This window comes from Spinacia oleracea, chromosome 3 (assembly GCF_020520425.1).
Source record: "Spinacia oleracea cultivar Varoflay chromosome 3, BTI_SOV_V1, whole genome shotgun sequence".
Classification (NCBI taxonomy): domain Eukaryota; kingdom Viridiplantae; phylum Streptophyta; class Magnoliopsida; order Caryophyllales; family Amaranthaceae; genus Spinacia; species Spinacia oleracea.
In genome coordinates, this window is record NC_079489.1 from 6,131,835 (window position 1) to 6,151,434 (window position 19,600).

The window sequence follows — 19,600 nt, forward strand, 5'->3', positions numbered from 1 at the left end:
TTTAAAATTTCTTCTTTGTTGGAAACTTAGAACTCAATTCCCACTAAAAAAAGTAAAAACATCGAACTCCAAACAAACACTCCCCAAAAATCTGATTGGTTAATAACATTAGCCTCACCCTCTCATTGGTCCACGTCATAGTTTCTGACACGTCCCAACCTCAATCTCTCTCCTCTTCTCTACTTTATAAAAGCCTTTCTCTCTCTCCTTTCAAAGAGGAAGAGCTCTGTAGAGAGAAACACGAAGCAGAAGAAGAAGGCACAAAACCAGGAGTTAGGAAGAAGAAGAGGAAGCGTCGGTAAACCTACGTCGTTTTATATCACCGGCGGAGATAATGGCGGTAGCGTGGAAATCACGCGCATCTTCGATCGCATTCGGCATCGTTTTGCTCGGTGAGTTTTCTCTCTCTAGATCTTCATAGTTTTACAACGTCTTTGAGTTTTAGCAAGATCATATTGGAACTGCATTTGAATTTGAATGATGTGAGTTTGTTCGTCTAGTTTTATTTTCTTTCTGTGATTTCGGATCGTTTTGAATCATGAGCGGATAGTGAGAGTGAGACAGTGATTGTTTATCATTTTATGTAATTTGCGCTGTAAAAGTAGATCTGGTGTTTTTGTTTTCAGTAATTTGTATGTATGATTAGCTAATATATAGATATGAACTAAAAATCTCGAATCTGTATGTTTTAATGAAATAATAGTTAGTTTTGGAGTTTGATTCTGTGATTTGTAGCGAGTGTGATTGGATCTGCGAAATGTTAGACGCGATTTGGATCTAGTTATGTGTGTTGTTAAGATCGAACGTAATGTAGTTAAATGTTTTGCAATTGTAATTGATTTGTGACTTGATTAGATCAATGATGGATTCTGTGTAGTTGCAGTTCGTGATAGTTGAATGGTCAATTTGATAATCGGAGCCAGTTGAATGTTCGATTGTTTCTTACGTCTGTATTACTGAATTAAAGACGTCTGTATTACTGAATTAAAGAGCAATTACTCCAGTATTGATTAATTTGATAATCAGAGTTCAGAGGCTAAGCTGCATGATTAATTGAAGATTTTGTTAAAGGAAACATTTCTGTATAAACTAGGAACTGCGATTCTTGATCGTTTTCGAACTGATAATAACCTTGTTTTAATAGAGTCACTCAATTCATATTGGTATACAATAATAGGTTCTATATACAACCGAACTAACATACTTTCCCACTTGTTTTAAAAATTATTCAGGTAGTTTGTTTGCTTTCGTTAGCGCGAAAGATGAAGCTCCCAAGCTTGGGACAGTCATTGGTATTGATCTTGGTACCACCTACTCATGTGTTGGTGTGTACAAAGATGGTAAGGTTGAAATTATAGCAAATGACCAAGGTAACCGTATCACCCCATCATGGGTCGCCTTCACCAACGACGAGAGGTTGATCGGGGAGGCTGCTAAGAATCAGGCAGCTGCTAACCCCGAGAGGACTATCTTCGATGTCAAGAGGCTCATCGGAAGAAAGTAAATTTCTCCCTCTTTCCTTGCAGTATAATCATGTTACTATTGAGCTAGATTATCCTAGATTCCTAGTTGTGTGCTTATCTGATGATTTGTTGTTTGATAGATTCGAGGACAAAGAGGTTCAAAAGGACATGAAGCTTGTACCTTACAAGATTGTAAACAGGGATGGAAAGCCTTACATCCAAGTTAAGGTTCAAGAAGGTGAGACCAAGGTTTTCAGCCCTGAGGAAATCAGTGCCATGATTCTTACCAAGATGAAGGAGACAGCCGAAACTTTCCTTGGAAAGAAAATCAAGGATGCTGTTGTCACTGTTCCTGGTTAGATTCTGAAACCATAACCTCTTGATCAATACTTTTACTGATATGAGTTAGTTATTTTTCCTTCTAATTGAGTGATTACTTAAAATAACGATGTAATACATGTTGCAGCTTACTTTAACGATGCCCAGAGGCAAGCTACCAAGGATGCAGGAGTCATCGCTGGTTTGAACGTTGCTAGGATTATTAATGAGCCAACCGCGGCAGCCATTGCATACGGATTGGACAAAAGGGGTGGTGAGAAGAACATCCTTGTCTTCGACCTTGGTGGTGGAACATTCGATGTCAGTGTTTTGACCATCGACAATGGTGTTTTTGAAGTTCTTGCAACCAACGGAGACACTCACTTGGGAGGTAAGATTGACTCATATTATTTGCTCAGTAATGTGTAAATTAGTCACGTCATTTGATTCTCGAATTGACATGCTTTTTCCTGTTTGTTTCAATAGGTGAGGACTTTGACCAAAGGCTCATGGAATACTTCATTAAGTTGATCAAGAAGAAGCACACCAAGGACATTAGCAAGGACAACAGAGCTCTTGGAAAATTGAGGAGAGAGTGTGAGCGTGCCAAGAGAGCTTTGAGTAGCCAGCACCAAGTCCGTGTTGAGATTGAGTCTCTTTTCGACGGTGTTGATTTCTCTGAACCACTCACCAGGGCTCGTTTCGAGGAGTTGAACAATGACCTCTTCAGGAAGACCATGGGACCCGTCAAGAAGGCCATGGATGACGCTGGTTTGGAAAAGAACCAGATTGACGAAATTGTCCTTGTTGGTGGAAGTACCAGGATTCCCAAGGTTCAACAGTTGTTGAAGGAGTTCTTCAACGGAAAGGAGCCCAGCAAGGGAGTTAACCCCGATGAGGCTGTCGCTTTTGGTGCTGCTGTTCAGGGAAGTATTCTTAGTGGAGAGGGTGGTGAAGAGACCAAAGGTACATAACTTTCTCTTCCCATATCAATATAATTATCAGTAATAGAAGTTGTTTTGAACATTGACTAAAGTCGAGTTTTGGTTTGACTTGCAGAAATCCTTCTATTGGATGTTGCACCTCTTACCCTTGGTATTGAGACTGTTGGTGGAGTCATGACCAAATTGATTCCAAGGAACACCGTTATCCCAACCAAAAAGTCTCAAGTTTTCACCACTTACCAGGACCAGCAGACCACTGTCACCATTCAGGTATATCCGCATATACATGTTTAGAATAGCAAAATTCTAACTTGTGAGCTGTGAGTAGACCTGTTAAACAAATTTATTTATATTTAGTATAATTCAACCATAAAATGGGGTATAATTAAAATCAAAATCATATTACACCCAATAATAGTAACACCCAGCGTTTTTATTATGCTTAAAATTGCTCATAATCTCATTTATTACTATAAAATATAACGATTTTCAATTAGTTGGGTCAAAACGGGTTTGGTTGGGTTTTGACCCATTATTTTTTGGATAAAATCGGGTTACGAGTCCCAAAATGTTGTTCAAGACCCAGTAATTTCGGGTCGGGTTGATTTTTGACATGTCTAGCTGTGAGTGCAAGTTGTGTTCTAACATGACATTGATTTCTATTACAACAGGTCTTTGAAGGTGAAAGGAGTCTCACCAAGGACTGCAGACTTCTCGGGAAATTCGATCTTACCGGAATCGCACCAGCTCCAAGGTTTGTTGAAAATGCCAAAATAATATCTTCCCTTTATGCTAGTCTGAGTAATCTATTTTCGGTTGCTAAATGTTTCAAATCTTGCCGCGTACCAGGGGAACCCCTCAGATTGAAGTCACCTTTGAAGTAGACGCCAACGGTATCCTAAACGTAAAGGCAGAAGACAAAGCCTCAGGAAAATCCGAGAAGATCACAATCACAAACGACAAGGGTCGTCTAAGCCAAGAAGAAATCGAGAGAATGGTCCGGGAAGCCGAGGAGTTTGCCGAGGAAGACAAGAAGGTCAAGGAAAAGATCGACGCCCGTAACAGCTTGGAAACATACATCTACAACATGAAGAACCAAATCAGTGACGCAGACAAGCTGGCCGACAAGCTAGAGTCTGACGAGAAGGAGAAGATCGAGGGAGCTGTTAAGGAGGCCCTCGAGTGGTTAGATGACAACCAGAGTGCCGAGAAGGAAGATTACGATGAGAAACTCAAGGAAGTCGAGGCTGTTTGTAACCCGATCATCACCGCCGTTTACCAGAGATCTGGTGGGCCCTCAGGTGAAAGCGGTGCTGATTCAGAAGATTCCGAGGAGGGACATGACGAGCTTTAAGTGATGACTTGTGGATTTATTGTTATTAGGTTTAGACTGATGGATCTCCTTTTGTTTGGGGAGGTTTTGGCAGGGAAAACTAAAAAAAAGATGCATTATTTAGAATGTTACAAGAGTTTTAGGGGGAAACTAGGATGGGGAAGTGCTTTTGAATTTTCGGGTTTCCCCTTTTCCCTTCATCACTAAGTTCAATTTTTGAGGGACAGTGTATAGGATATTTCAACTGCTTATATCAGCTGAAACAACTTCTTTTTTTTTTGGTTATTTATGAATTCATAAAAGCCTCTGTTTTGACAAATCTGATGTAGTGATCGTACATTACTTGTCCTAAAAAATTCCTTTTGTGAGTTCAAATGGGAGGTAAAAGCACACGTACAAGTTGTACCGTGTCACAAAAAGATTGCGTCACAAAAGTATTGTACCATGTTTGATCGTCATTAATACATTATACTATGTACATGATAGGTATAGGTCGATAAGAATGGCAACCTGTGTTATGGAACTTATAAAACATAAAGGAGTAAATTGAAAGGGGATATAAACATGATTGAAGTATTTCTTATCACAAGTATAATAACTGGTCTTATGAAACCTACAAAACATGAGGAGTAATTGAAGGGGATATAAACATGATTGAAGTATTTCTTAGAGAGTATTTTAGGAGAATAGGAGAAAGGTGTAATGGAGATTCGATATTAGATCACAAAAGAAAGGAAAATAAATATTTTGATTCCCAAAAAAAATATTTTTATTTTCATTATTGAGTGAAAGTAACCGACGAAGCTAAGTATAATATCTAAGTTAAAACTAGGTAACATTTCTTGAATTAATAGCAACTTTAATACTCCGTAGTACATTAGTAGCAAAGCAACAATGTTGAATAACAAAAACAAAAACTATAAATTACCTTTAGTGGTGGATGCATTATTGGAGGATAAAATGACATAACTTGACAACATACTACGAAGTATATGATATTATTTGCACATCTTAGCCTAAGTTTGAGAAGTAACTTGAATTTTGTTAGTTACTAATTGGAGCTTGCAATTTTGTCGTGAATGCAGTTCATTCATACTCCCTCTGTTATATTTGTTCTTTTTTATTAGACTTTTTTTTTATCTCACAAAAAGATTATAAAGAGGAATAACAAAAAAATACGGAGAGAGTTATTAAATTCTTCTTTGATAATCTAATAGAAGGCCAATTTGAAAAACGCGAAAAGATCAAAGGTGAATTGATTCTCTCCTCCTCAAAGAGAGTTGTTTTCTCTCTTCTCTTTTCTGTTGGAACTCGTGGTTGCCTTCTCCTCTGTTGTTTAAACAATTTTCTTCCTTCTATGTGTAAATTTAGCATGTGCGAAAGCTCGTCCTACAACAAGGCTAATGTAAACCCGAGGCATGCAAGGCTTTTTGCTAGAACGTAGAGTGTAGTTTATTATAGACCTGATCAACATGAGCCGAGCCCGACCCAACCCAAAATTTGGCAGGGTTTGGGCAGATGTTTAGGCCCGATTTTTGGGTCCGACCCAAAAATTTAAAATTTTGACGGGTTTGAATAACGCAAAAACTACATTTTGGCACATTTTTAAGCTTGGGCCCGGCCCAAACCCAGCCCACCCGTTGTTCTTTTAGTCCGTATTTCAGAAAGAAATACTTCTACAATGTTGAAAAACCATAAACAGTGCATTTGAGAAACCAATGTACGGAGTAGACAACAGGGCTGGTGTAAATGAAATGAAATAAAATTTCATCAACCAAAGTGCAAAATCCAAGCAACTTCAGGAATGGCAAATTACCTAAACCAGAGTATACATACTTAACTTCACGAATCCGAATTGAATCTTCCTTCCGATATTGCAGACAAAGAATTATTTTACCACTTGAAGCGACATATAATAATAATAATTACCTATTAACAAATCTTCAAGAACAAAACAGGACCATGATTAACACACTTCGTAATACATAACATGTACAAATCCACATGGAAATTCCCTAATCGATTTAATTAGCAGTAGTGGGAGTGTAGGACAACCAAAAAAAGACCCATTACTCAACCACTTTATCAGTTGGTAGCATCCATGGCCAATTCTTCTCACAGAGCTCATTTGGGGATGTACCGTCGTTATCTTTTACATCAACTTCTGCATTATGCTTCACAAGGTATTCGGCAATGGCTTCTCTATCACAAACAACTGCGTAATGCAATGAGGTTTGTCCCTCGTTGTCCTGCAATGGCAATTTATGGTTATGTTAATCAGTAGCTGCTCAAATAGTCAAATACCAATATACTGAAAGTAATTCCCCGTAAAAATGCTGACTTAACTCGAACAAGTTTCCCTTTTTTCAGAAACACACAAAAGATGAAAGCAATTAAAGGTAACACAACTTCCACAGTAGGAACAATCCTCAACGCAGCATGATGGGTTCGTAAATCATTCTCGCAACAAAGATCTCAACTCACATTTTAACATTGAGGACCGGAAGTCCAGAATTGAATATTGTGTCCACGAACAATTAGAAGTATTGAAGCAGCAACATATATAATTGTGCATAAAAAACTAGAAGGATAAACTTGTGTCCAAAGAAAAGCTTAAGCATTCTCTGAAGAATTTGTGGCCAAGTTCTAAAACTCCACAAACAGGAGTAAGATACATGGGTACATCCGTCACTCCGACTCCCCAATCATCTTTTCCTGTGTGTTCAGAAAGATCCCAAGGCCGATACCTGAGTGTAGTCCCGACGTGTTTTAGAAAAACACAGGAACAAAAACTTTTCCATAATGATGTCGTAAACTTTCAAAGAGTCCGAGTAACATGCTCTAATACAGACAACGGGACAAGGTATCAGGTCGCCAATTCTAGGAACAGTTGACAGTCATTTTGTTGGAAACCAAAGATCCCAGAATCAATCATGTACAGTGCCCTGAGGGCCCTGGCCCATAGCACAGAGATACTACAATTTGGGGAAGGGGTTTGCAACGGGATGCAGAAAAATAGAAGTAGATGTTTAGTTGGAACTGCTTACTAGATACTGTAAAATTGGCACGAAAACTAATAATTCATCATTGGGATCCAGGTTCGTCCCAGAAGTGAAGGCGGAATCTTTCCATATATAAGGCCGTAAATCCCCAAAGAGACAAAACCACTGATGAAACAAACAGAAAACACTACGGAGTATTTTGTAATGAGTAAATTACCTTAGCATTCACATCTGCATCCTTGCTACAGAGCAGCTCTATGACAGGAAGATGACCACGATCAACTGCCCAGTGCAATGGAGTCCGGCCTTCACTATCTGGAGGGGAAAAAAATGTTAGCTGTTCAGCAAAAGTGATAATGATCAAAATTCAAAACAATCAAGGAAAAACCGACAGCAAGAAATCATATTCTCACACAGATGACAGCTGAGAACAGTCCTGTAACTGTACATGAAACCATATTTGGAGATCTGACAAACAGTTAAAATGACTAAGCATTCCATTAACAATGAATGAACGAAGCCATCTACGGGTTTCTTCTTTACCCACACTATCTTACAGGAGAAAAGAGATGTTCATCCTGTTATGCAGCCATGGTGCCCCCCCTCGAGAACTTTCCAACACATCTACCAACCCAATCTATCTAGAACCTCCAATACTCATCACCTCATTGTCTCATTCCATCACTTAAACAAAGAACTGAAAAATCCCCAATCTATTCCTGTCGAAGGAAAACCTCAATGATTTAAATCATCACATTACAGTGATGGTCAAGTGTCTACTTGATCCCTGGAAACAACCTATATATGAAAAATACTCATCACCTCATTTGCACCTTCCTCAGACTCTGCACTAAATAGCGGGACCTTTTTCACTAGATACGACCTTTTTATTATAGTACATATAAACCCTACATGTTTAAGTATGTCCTTATAAAGATTAAAAGAGACACGGACACCGATTACATATCTATCATGGCTATGCTCCAGAATAGATTCACTTAATTCCCATGATACTTATTGTGTGCAGACTTAAAGAGTAATGTAAATTTAAAGAATTCCTCTGATAGAAGTCAGATTCTTCTACAACGTCATAGTGAAGCTTAACCTCATGAAATGCTAATATTAAAAGAGCATACCTTTTAGATTCACTGAAATGCCGTTCTCAATGCATTTAAGCAAGTTATCTACATCACCTTCTCTGGCAAAGCCATGTATAGCATCCATTTTCCTGAAGAGATATAATAATGTAGCAATATCAAAAACCACAGTTGATTTTGTCGCCCAATCCTTATATTATATTCAAAATGTACACATAGGGTGATGGGATATTCAACACATATAGATATCCTAATTCCTAGAAAGTCCCAAACTAAGACGTATCTGGGTATCACAGAAGAAGGAAAATTCAGTCTATGAAACAACTTTTATGTCAGGTGTCTGAAATCCGTACATTTCATCTGAATAGCCTATGTGAAATTGCTTCATGTAGAGCAATGTATAAAAAGGCTCAAGGCGCAACAAGGCGATTTGGGGTTCCCAGCGCCTTAGGCGTGCCTCGGTGCACCTCGGTGCGCCTCATTGAAGTGAGGCGCCCTAATAAAAAGTAAAAAAAAAAGGTGAAAAAATGGTGTATGCCTTGGTAGGTGCGCCTTTTTGCGCCTTTTTGCGCCTTTTTGCGCCTCAAAGTGCGCCTTTGTGCGCTTTTTTGCGCCTTGGTGCGCCTTTTTGCGCCTTAGGTGCGCCTCATCGAAATCGCCTCGCCTAGACAATAAAAGGCGCTGGCTCCAATCGCCTTGCGCCTCAGAGCCTAGGCGCGCCTTAAGCGCGCCTTTTTATACACTGATGTAGAGCCAGACTTATTCAATCATATAAAGTAATTATGTTCTCCTAAGATAATAATAACCTTCTAAAACTATCCTCCCAGCTTCACATATCATAAATATGTGAAACAAACAATTTATATAACTAAAAATATAGAACATATATGAAAAAAAAAATATATAAGCTGTGGATCACATTAGTGTCATTTGATTCTAACACCCTAGGACCAAAACACTTTCATATTTACTAATTAAAATGTTTTCTCACAAGATTCAAAATCGTGATGCAGGTTTTATTTTTTATCAGCATAGTTTTGACCTTATGCACTCCAACAGAAATATGATGGGAAGATGATCAAATCATTCTATAGCTAGAGGGTTTTTTCCTACTTATAGAGAGATATTGTTATACAGGAACTAATGAGTAAACAAAGCAGCCATAGAAACATGTCAGATTTGTCACAAAACCCATTTACTCCTTCACGCATTTATTTTTAACAAACAGGATCAATTGAGGATGGAAGTATTACGGCATTACCTTCTCCTAGCAGAAGAAATTTAGCAGAAGCCCAATTACAAACAATTGATACAATACAAGCAAAGGAAATACAGATCCAAAAAATAATAATTCATAAACAGAAGGTTCGTGTATGGCAAGCTTACGATTCAACTCCAGATTCCTCCTCATGAATAAAGCTGCTGAAAACTGGTCCCATGGGTCCCTTTGAATCTGAACTATGCTCCTCAGCATCTCCACTTTTGTTTTTCTGTCAACAGTGTTGAAGAAAAAAGGAACTCGTTAATTGAAACCAAGAATCATAAGCAGCAACAAGGGTTGGGGGGTGGAACATCAAAATATAAATCTCACATCCGCGCCACCACTTGCCCAGGTAGGAAACACCTCTGTCACAATATCAACATACTTCTGCATTGCATCCTCAGGAGGCATAGCGCCCATTTTCTGCCATGCATTCCTGTATAGTTTCCCAAAAAAAATACGGTTGGTCAAAAAAGATCTTCCTCGAGATAATGGGGGTCAGTTCTAGACTTCTAGTTCATCATATTCTCTTAACTACATTATTCCCGCTGCTTTTATCATGAAGGACGAGATGCAAAACTCATTTTCACCTGGAGATATTTTAATCCTTAGTCATACAGCATGAATACTAATATCTATTATCAAGCTTACAGAAGCTTAAAAAAAATCTACTTCAAGAGAAAGTAAACTTAAAAGTAGCAATTCTAATGATTAATACCATCAATCTGGATCACAGTTCAAATATTGGCGTTGCATGCAACTTTGGCAAAGAGAACAATCAAAATTCTCAGTTTCTGATTTTCAAGCAGTCTGCTGAGTTATCGAGGTCATTATCCTTTTAGCTACATTGGAACCCATCTGTTGACACATTCCTAATGTCTTCAATGAAGAGGTAACCATCCACCCAATCAACACAGAAACTAATTTCCTAAGAGCGTCCAAAATATGCCTATTTGGACAGCTTAAAGCTAAATTCCCACGGACGTTTACTCTTGATATTCACCAACTTCCTCAGACGACTTAAGTTTTCCCATTTACAAATATAAGTATGCAATGCAAGAGCAATTTGATTCACTTTTGAGCCCATTAACTCTTACTAGCATTACACAGAACTTAGGAAATTATTTTATTTCCTATAGAAACTGTAGTTTCCACATTTAGTATGCTTGAAGTGTATGACGCTTGTCAGTGATAATAACATCCACACTGCATTAAGACCTTACTTAGAAGCACACCAAACGAAGGGAATCGTTTTATCCCGTACAACTCAATTTATCAAATCACAGAGCACGGGATGTGCAAAACTTTCGTGAGTTTCGTCAACTTCACAAAGGATATAGAAAGCTTTCCGACAACATATGTCACTAAGGCTAATGCTCTTTCACAATAAAAAGTGTCCACAAAGACAACCCGAGATGTTACCATGAAAAATATTCAACTCGTAGGTGTTCCCCAGTTCAACAACAAATTTACCCCCAACAAACTACAGGTTCAAGAACCCTTCATTTTGTCATGATAACTCTTGGACTTGGATAATGACATTAAGAAGGTAACCTTTTAGAACAAACTAGAACCAATCTTCTCTTCACTAAAATAGAAATACAGAAAGCCTAATCACCTTTATCAAAATTTTCAACAAGATACTAAAATAATGCTTTCTATCACATTTTTTTAATCAATCACCATCAGCAGCTATTCTTTCAAGACATTCTTCACATAAATAACTTCAGGTAAGTTCCTGAGAGTAACAAAAACCATACTTCCTACAGCCCAACTCTAATCTACTCTCTCCATCTAGGAACAATAGTCACGCATACTATTATCAAATGTCCCAAATAATTACTTAAAGTAGTATTAAATCATGATTGCATTAAGCAAAACATCTAAAGTTACATTCTTGATTGGTGATAACGTGAGAGTCACTCAACAATCATATCGGCTTTTGTAGTGAAATCATGCCATATAAGGGGTTAAAGTCAATGTGGCAATAAACAAGTCATTCCAAATTAACCAACAAGAAATAAACAAAAGTATAAACAAAACCACAATTAAACGAATCAATGGTGGCAGAAGTAACTATACCACTTCGCTCGAGCTGTCATCTTAAAGGCAGGAGGCGGCGGGGTGCTACAGGGACCTTCAGTGGCAATCTTATATAAACCATAAAGCTGAAGCTGCGCATCATTACCGACTTTCTGAGCCAAAATCTTATCAGCCGCAGACGCCGCCACGAAGGCGGTAGCAGCACTAAACGCCTCATCAAGCTCAGTACTCTCCACACCTTCCCAATCGTCATCATCATCAGTAACATCATCCATAAACGCATCACCAGCTGTAACACTCCCTTTCTCAGCCAAAACCGAATTATTATCATCACTAACTCTCGACGCAATCTCACTCAATTCTCCCTCCGACACCGTCGATTCAGGCTCCGACATAACCGACGATTTCCGGACATGTCGCGAACTCGGAGGCGGAGCAACGGCGTCGGCTTCGGCGTCAGAAGAGCGAGAAATCGATAGATTTTCATCACGAAATGCGGTAACAAAAGAGATCAGCTTCGCAAGCAAAAAAGAGAAGATTAATCCTATGATAACTGATTGTAACAGCTGCTGCCAATCGCCTCCCATTTTCCGTAACCCTAACCCTAAAAATTAACCCTAGGGAGCCTCAAAAAAATGGCGGAACAGAAAATGGCGGTGGATGAGATTGAATCGAAATCGCAAAAACCCTAAGATACGACGAAAATTGATGGAATTCTGAACTTTAATCGGTGATCGAAGAGAGAGAAAAAAACAGGAGAGAGAAAAATCGGAAAAGGATTGGAAAAAGAGGGAGAGATGTGGAAGAAATAGGGGGAAGGGAGGTGTCAAAGAAGGAAGATAGAGAAAAGTGCAGTATGAGACATGAGGACGATGAGCTCTTTGTACAATTGTTGTACCACGTTTTTTTGTTGTGTCAAATGTTGTTTTTTTGTGACCGCTTAGATTTTCGGTTAATAAATCCAACAAGAACAAAACGTTTGCAATTTTTTTCCATTTTTCTTGTATCAAGCCAAGATAAAATCTTAATGGTTTTGTCTTTTGTAATCTTACTTGAAATTTGAAATTAAAGTTTGTCATGTTATTCATGTTTGAACTAATTTCATTAAATTATTAGGGTTGTAATTATAGAGGTGGCAAACGAGTTGTTTAGTTTGAATATTCAGAATGTCTTTGTTATCTTGTTAAAGTTGTAATTGTAGAGATGTCAAACGAGTAGCTCGGTTTGGGACGGGGCCACGACGTTCAGGTCATATTTAGGTGTGGAGAATTTCTAGTCAAGTACTCGTTGGATCCATTATGTTGAGGTTATTTTCTGGTACAAGTCAGTCAAGTAATTCTGGGTCTATTAAAAAATAATTTCTTGTGAGGAACAAATCAACTACAACTACCGGGAGTATTTTACTACAACTACCGGGAGTATTTTACTACAACTACTAGTTCAGGTCAATTTCGAGTTATCTAGTTTTGAGCTATTTAGGTCAAGTCGATTTTCTAAGTGTAGTTGTAAGTTGCAAGTGTGATTGGATAACTAGTCAAATTTCTTTGTGGTATTTTTTTTATTGAGTCAGATTTACGACATCTACGACATCTACAGAGATAACGATTTTATTTTTTATTTTTTATACAAGTAAGAAGAAATCTTTTAGACTGTCCTCGCACAGGGCCTCTAGATAATGATTAGTATAAGTAATTTTAATTGGTCATATTTATGACGATAAATTATTCATATATACACGTATTTCTTTTAGGACGACAAGTTATTTTAATCGATTAGTTACGTGATGACATAATTCTTTAAAACCCCTTTTGTTATGCTCCTCCTTTGTATTTTTGTTAAAGTCCTAGATTCTTAAAGAGAGAAAGGAAAGCAAGGCAAATCAACCAAAATATAAAGGCAGAGATGAAAGGGGAACATAAAACTATAAAAGTTGAAAAACATACAAAGCTTAAACGAAAGAAAAATCGCAGTCATTGTTGCACTTTATATTGTTTATCATGAATATGTGGTCCTTTTGAGATTTGATGATGACAACTTTTATTTGTATATCTTTGTCCAACGTACCAGTTTTTTTACTATCTCAATTATTATTTTTAAAAATCTCAGCGGATTACCATGAAAATAACATTGTTTGCCATAGCAACCTTCAATTACTTTCGCGCACCCCTGTAAAAAATCAGAAATACCCTTTTTAATTCTTTGGTTTCTGTATGAAATAGTTAACTATATTTTGTTCAATCTGTATGAAATAGTTAACTCTATTTTGTTCAATCTGTACGAAATAGTTAGTTCCACTATGTTCAATCTATACGAAATAGCTAATTCTGTTTTGTTCAACCTGTACAAAATGGAAGTGTATATTTCATATAAGTTACATGAAGTGACTCGAAAAAAACAGAAAAAAACGGATATTACCTCAATTCCAAGGTTTTCCAAGTCAAAAAAATCGTCTATGTCAATCCAAATACGTATTCTAAATTTATCACGTACACGTTACACTAAAAAAATTCAAGTTTACGTGAACAAAAATAATAGGGGAAAAGGTTGAGAGAAAACAATAAAAGTGGGTGTTAGGTTTTTTTTTCAGAATGAAACAAATGAAAGAAAAAAGGGTTGCGTCAAGTAAAATCATGCTGCATTTAGCAACCCTATAATTTAGGAGGCTCTTCTCTTCTTTTAGCTTAAGACATGGCCCTCTGCAATAGCCTTTTACTTTTCATATGCCATAGAACATAATATTTAGATATGCGTATTTATAGAGGGAGATAACCTATTGTTACGAATGTTTTGCAAGGTCAAACTCAGTGTCCCTGGAAGATCATGTTACCTTTAAATGACATCAAGCAGTTGCTGATTCATTTCGACATTAGAGATTTACGACATGTTTATCGAGAAGTCAATCGTACAACTGACTATGTTGCAGCTTTAGGTCACCTGTTCAGATACATTAGAATTTCGGCCCCTTCTTAGATACTACCTCCGTTTTAAAAAGATCTTTACAGTTACTATTTGCACGGACTCCGATACAATATTTAACTATTAATATATCCTATTTTGTATGTGAAAAATTTATAAAAAAATTGATATTCTAAAAATACATTCCGATACCAATCTAACAAGATCTTACATGTAACGTTTTAATGTATATAATGGTGAGAATTTACGGTCAAAGTTTTTATAATTTGGACATATTTTCCAAAGCGTAAAGAACTTTCTGAAACAGAGGTAGTACATAGTAGTAAATTCTCTTATTTTATTTCTTTAGATAAGTTATGTTGTAATTTTGAAATAAAACTGTCATAACTATTGAATTTTTCTATTAAAGAAAAAACTACGTAGCATAAACTTTTACAACTAAAAGGTTTGATTTTTTTTTTTCCCATGTAATCTAACTTTCAGCTCAAATGAGTTATATATATAATTCCAAGTTTGTAGACCATATGGATTTGAAGAAGTTAGCAAGTACTTTTATACAATTATGAGATTTATAAGAAAGAAAAAAAGGTTGTAGAACTTTTAAAAATATAATTGGATTGGTGAAAGCAATTGTTGTTCCGGTAGTGTCCGAAAATGCAACCAGCCAACTATAATAGGAGCTCACGAGGTACAAGCATATACTTTAATATGCTTTTACTAGTTCATTAAAGAACACCTTAAGGTCCAAGATATATCATGTACGAAGTCCCTTGGAGTAATTATATTCCAATCTCACATATCAGATCAAAATAAGTTCAAAAATAGTATTTATAATCTCAAAAAGGGTACTCAGAAGTTCAAAAAGGGTACTCATAAGTTCTAAAATGGTACTCAAAAGCTAAAAAATGGTACTCAGAAGTTCAAAAATGGTGTTCATTTCTAAAATATGGTACTCAAAACTCAAAAGTTTTCAAAATAATAGTGCAATTATCATCGGGCCCTCAGATATGTGTTTGGAGGCACATATCTGGTATGGGCTTCTCCGCCCTCAAGTAAGAAGTAGTTATTTTCGTGCCAAATATGGGCTCAATATTGAGTTATTTGCTTCAACATCAACCTGCCAGAGAGCCATTACAAAAGCCATCAACCTAGAAGGCTAGAAGCCAGCCTATATGATCATGAAGAAACACATGTAAGAGGACTCGAAGCCATATTGACTTTGGGCCGAATGGGCCGATAGAGCCCAATATCGTAGACTGGCATGATGTTGGCCAAAGTGCCACTCACTTGGTGGGCCTCCACTTCAAATCTTTATCAAACAACGTAAAAAAGTACTTCGTTGGAGTAGAGAGGAGGAGAGTTCGGTCAACTAGTCCAACGAAGGTTCCCCACATAAACCAAAGTCTTAGAGTTTAAGTCCTAGAGTTTAAGTCAGATTTAGATTACTAAGTCTTAGCAATTGTATTAAATTATGACATCACGTTATCCTAAGTCAATCAGGAGTATTAATTAATTAGTTTGTACTATATATATATATATACAATTCAAGGGGTTACAATCAATATTGCCTCCCAATATATACAAACTAGTTTAGGGTTTGCGAATTGCAAATACTATCAATGTCGATCACTCAACCTTCTGAAAACAACAACCTTGGCAACGAAGATAACAATGTTGTTTGTCGGATAGACGAAATAGATGATGACTAGACCTGGTTATTGGACAGGGTAGTCCAATGGATATAGGGTTAGGGTCAAGTTAATAGGGCTTTTATTGGGCAGGGCCTTTATTGGACAAGGTCATTATAGGGTCAAACTTATACTACAATTAGTTTGAAAATAAAAATAGTAATGATACAAAAAATTACATGCATAGCTTCGTATTTACTTGTACTTGCACATGGCTCTTTTGTTTTTCATTGCTCGTTTATTGACCCGCCCAATAATGACCGCTATTGACCCGCGACCCGCTTTTGACCCGCCCATTATCGACCCTCTAAAAATAACCCTTTCAATACCCGACCCTCTTTTGACCCGCACCGACCCTGACCCGCCCCGCCCGATAACCAGGCCTAATGATGACATATTATCGTTGATCTTATCAAGGTTAAACACATGGAATCTATTGGTTCAATGCCGATCCGTTTCGAAGCGTTGGAATATCATCACCTCTCAACCGGAATTCCTTCGTCGTCTCCCCTCAAAGTTGTTCCCATTCACCCTTTAGGCTTTATTTGGTTGGGAGGAATTGGAAAGAAAAGAAAGGAAAGGTAAAATAAGGTTTCCTGTATTTGGTACAAATAATTATATAGGAAGTGGAAGGAAAGGAAGGGAATCGGAAGGAAAGAGAAAATTAAAAGCTGTCATTTATGTTTCCTTTCTCTTCCCTTCCTTTCTTTCCCTTAAACCAAACACAGGAAAATAAAATCTATTTCCCTTCCCTTCTTTTCCTTTCTTTTCCCTTCCTTTCTTTTCTCTTCCTTTCATTTACTAATAATGAACTAAATAGGGCCTTACATTCAAACCTATTCGAGGAAAATCTCCATTATATCCGAGCACCCCTTTTTCCAATCTCAAAATCTCCCTCTCGGATTCGATTTTATCCCATCTTATAATAATCATGAATACGACTTCCTTTTCTTTGGTTCTTACTCTGACCTCTTAATTTTTTATCATTATTCTGGAATTGAAACACCTTATTATATAATCTGCAATCCAATTACTAAAAAGTACCTCAAATTAGTTGAAGAACCCGATTTGTTTAGGGGAACTTTGAATGAAATCGTACTCGTGAAGGCAGTTGGACTTGCTGGGAATTTGGAGGGAGTTAGTAGTGTTAAGGATGATGCTCATAAAGGTTGTTTCAGATTGGTGCGAATTGGAGCACCAAAACAGTATTATCCCGAATGCAAAGATACAGTTGAAGTATTTTGTTCGGAAACCGGTAAGTGGAGCAGATACCCTAACTTAGATAACTTCACATTTTATTCCGGAAAGTCTGTTGTAACTCTGAACAACAAGCTTCATTGGATAGGATTTGGTGGTATTCTAGTGATTGATCCATTTAGAAATGACAATGACATTTCACAGTATCGCATAATCCACAATGACTCCGGTGATGACAGTACCACAATGACTGTGTGGGACCTCGAAGATTATGATGATTATGATAGTAATTGGGCTGTTGTGTACTCCAAGGTGATAAATAGGAATATGTTACACCCTAGGACTACATTTCAATGGATATGTGGGATCAATTGTATTTCATTTCATCCCTGTGATTGTGATGTCGTATTTCTGCTTACCAACAAGAACAAAGTTATTCGTTATAATCTCAAAAGTGGGACTTTCAAAGTGATGTTGGACTTTCAAGACTCGCGGCTCAACTTAGTCCCGCTCGTGAATCCTGTGATCTAGTGATTTGATCCATTTAACGACCATGGAAAAGTGGATGTTCTATATATATATATATATATATATATATATATATATATATATATATATATATATATATATATATATATATATATATATATATATATATATATATATATATATATATAATTATTGGGCCGAGCTGGATTTGAACCAGCGTAGACATATTGCCAACGAATTTACAGTCCGTCCCCATTAACCGCTCGGGCATCGACCCAGGAAGAATCGATTCAATTTTAGGCTTATTGATAATCTAGGATCAACTTCCTTTTGTAGTACCCTACCCCCAGGGGAAGTCGAATCCCCGTTGTCTACAGAGCCAATTCCAATAGACTTATTGGAGGGTCCCATTGGCGTGCATCCAGTAGGAATTGAACCTACGAATTCGCCAATTATGAGTTGGGCGCTTTAACCATTCAGCCATGGATGCTTAGCGGGGATCCTCGTACATGGTGAATAACCAAATTCCAATTGAAATGAAATCTTTAGGATAAATCAATGCAATTTAGGAGGAATCAATGAAAGGACATCAATTCAAATCCTGGATTTTCGAATTGAGAGAGATATTGAGAGAGATTAAGAATTCTCACTATTTCTTAGATTCATGGACCCAATTCAATTCAGTGGGATCTTTCATTCACATTTTTTTCTACCAAGAACGTTTTTTAAAACTCTTTGACCCCCGAATTTGGAGTATCCTACTTTCACCCAATTCACAGGGTTCAACAAGCAATCGATATTTCACGATCAAGGGTGTAGTACTCTTTGTGGTAGTGGTCCTTATATATCGTATTACCAATCGAAATATGGTCGAAAGAAAAAATCTCTATTTGATAGGGCTTTTTCCTATACCTATGAATTCCATTGGACCCAGAAATGATACATTGGAAAAATCCTTTGGGTCTTCCAATATCAATTATATATATATATATATATATATATATATATATATATATATATATATATATATATATATATATATATAACAGATTACTTATTTCTAACTTTGTAACTGATGAATCTCCAACACTTTATATCTATCTTTTCTAGACCATAATTGTTGGAACGCGCGCTCTATCAAAGCTAATTAAGTAAATCGAAAGGTAAATTAATTGTCAATTACGTTAGTAGTAGCTTATTTTTGTGAAAAGTTAGAAAATGCACTTTCGCACCAAGTTATTATCCAAATCATTAAAATAAAGCATTATATGTTATAAGTTGGCCTAAATAACTGAATAATGAACTAAATCAACCAAATCTCGAGAACATCTCGAATGAATATTACCTCAGGCAAGTCCAAATACTATTGCCTTTACAAAAAATAGTTAGAGAAAGTCAATATAGACATTTCCTTAAAATTGACACATAATACATCAAGTAAATTTATGTTGTTCACAGAGTATGACAATTGACAACCTAAAAGGTGTTGTGCTCCTATATACTTGTCAAATGACTCAAATCGGTATAGGCCTGAATTGCGCTCTTAAACATGAATATGGTTGACGAAGTACATACCCAATCAACTACCGTGTTTAAGCTGCAACTAATCTAATACAATTACATTGAATGAGTAAATGTTATACTCCGTATACATTAAAATGCTCTAGAGCAATTTGCTTTAGTTATACTCTAGGATGAATACACTGACAAATATTATACCATCGCACAAGTTATCCATTAAAATTCCTAACTACGAATTTCATATTTACAAACTGAATATAGAAGTATAGATTTCGTGCTTTGGAGACAAGCTCAACACTCCTAATCAAAGTTATGGAACGGGATGACA

At 36.9% G+C, this 19,600-nt stretch overlaps 2 protein-coding genes and 2 non-coding genes across 4 annotated transcripts; 1 reads left to right on the forward strand and 3 right to left on the reverse strand.

Annotated features, from left to right (window-relative positions):
• The first annotated feature begins 55 nt into the window (after positions 1–55).
• On the forward strand, positions 56–4,439 carry LOC110783146 (luminal-binding protein-like). The gene is made up of 8 exons (NM_001426353.1): positions 56–392; positions 1,233–1,500; positions 1,604–1,818; positions 1,930–2,172; positions 2,268–2,747; positions 2,841–2,995; positions 3,397–3,479; positions 3,575–4,439. The coding sequence occupies exons 1-8, from the start codon at positions 335–337 to the stop codon at positions 4,077–4,079; spliced, it is 2,007 nt and encodes a 668-aa protein (NP_001413282.1). The 5' UTR covers positions 56–334; the 3' UTR covers positions 4,080–4,439.
• Positions 4,440–5,799: 1,360 nt separating this feature from the next.
• LOC110783148 (acyl-CoA-binding domain-containing protein 1) lies at positions 5,800–12,367 on the reverse strand. Its single transcript, XM_021987450.2, has 6 exons — positions 11,501–12,367; positions 9,749–9,854; positions 9,544–9,647; positions 8,197–8,288; positions 7,278–7,375; positions 5,800–6,307 (listed from the first exon to the last, which is right to left on the reverse strand). Exons 1-6 carry the CDS (start codon positions 12,046–12,048, stop codon positions 6,128–6,130), a joined length of 1,128 nt encoding a protein of 375 aa, XP_021843142.1. The 5' UTR covers positions 12,049–12,367; the 3' UTR covers positions 5,800–6,127.
• A 5,577-nt stretch (positions 12,368–17,944) lies between these two features.
• TRNAY-GUA (transfer RNA tyrosine (anticodon GUA)) lies at positions 17,945–18,028 on the reverse strand. Its single transcript has one exon. It is a non-coding gene; the product is annotated as a tRNA-Tyr (tRNA).
• A 139-nt stretch (positions 18,029–18,167) lies between these two features.
• TRNAM-CAU (transfer RNA methionine (anticodon CAU)) lies at positions 18,168–18,241 on the reverse strand. Its single transcript has one exon. It is a non-coding gene; the product is annotated as a tRNA-Met (tRNA).
• Between the last annotated feature and the right edge of the window lie 1,359 nt (positions 18,242–19,600).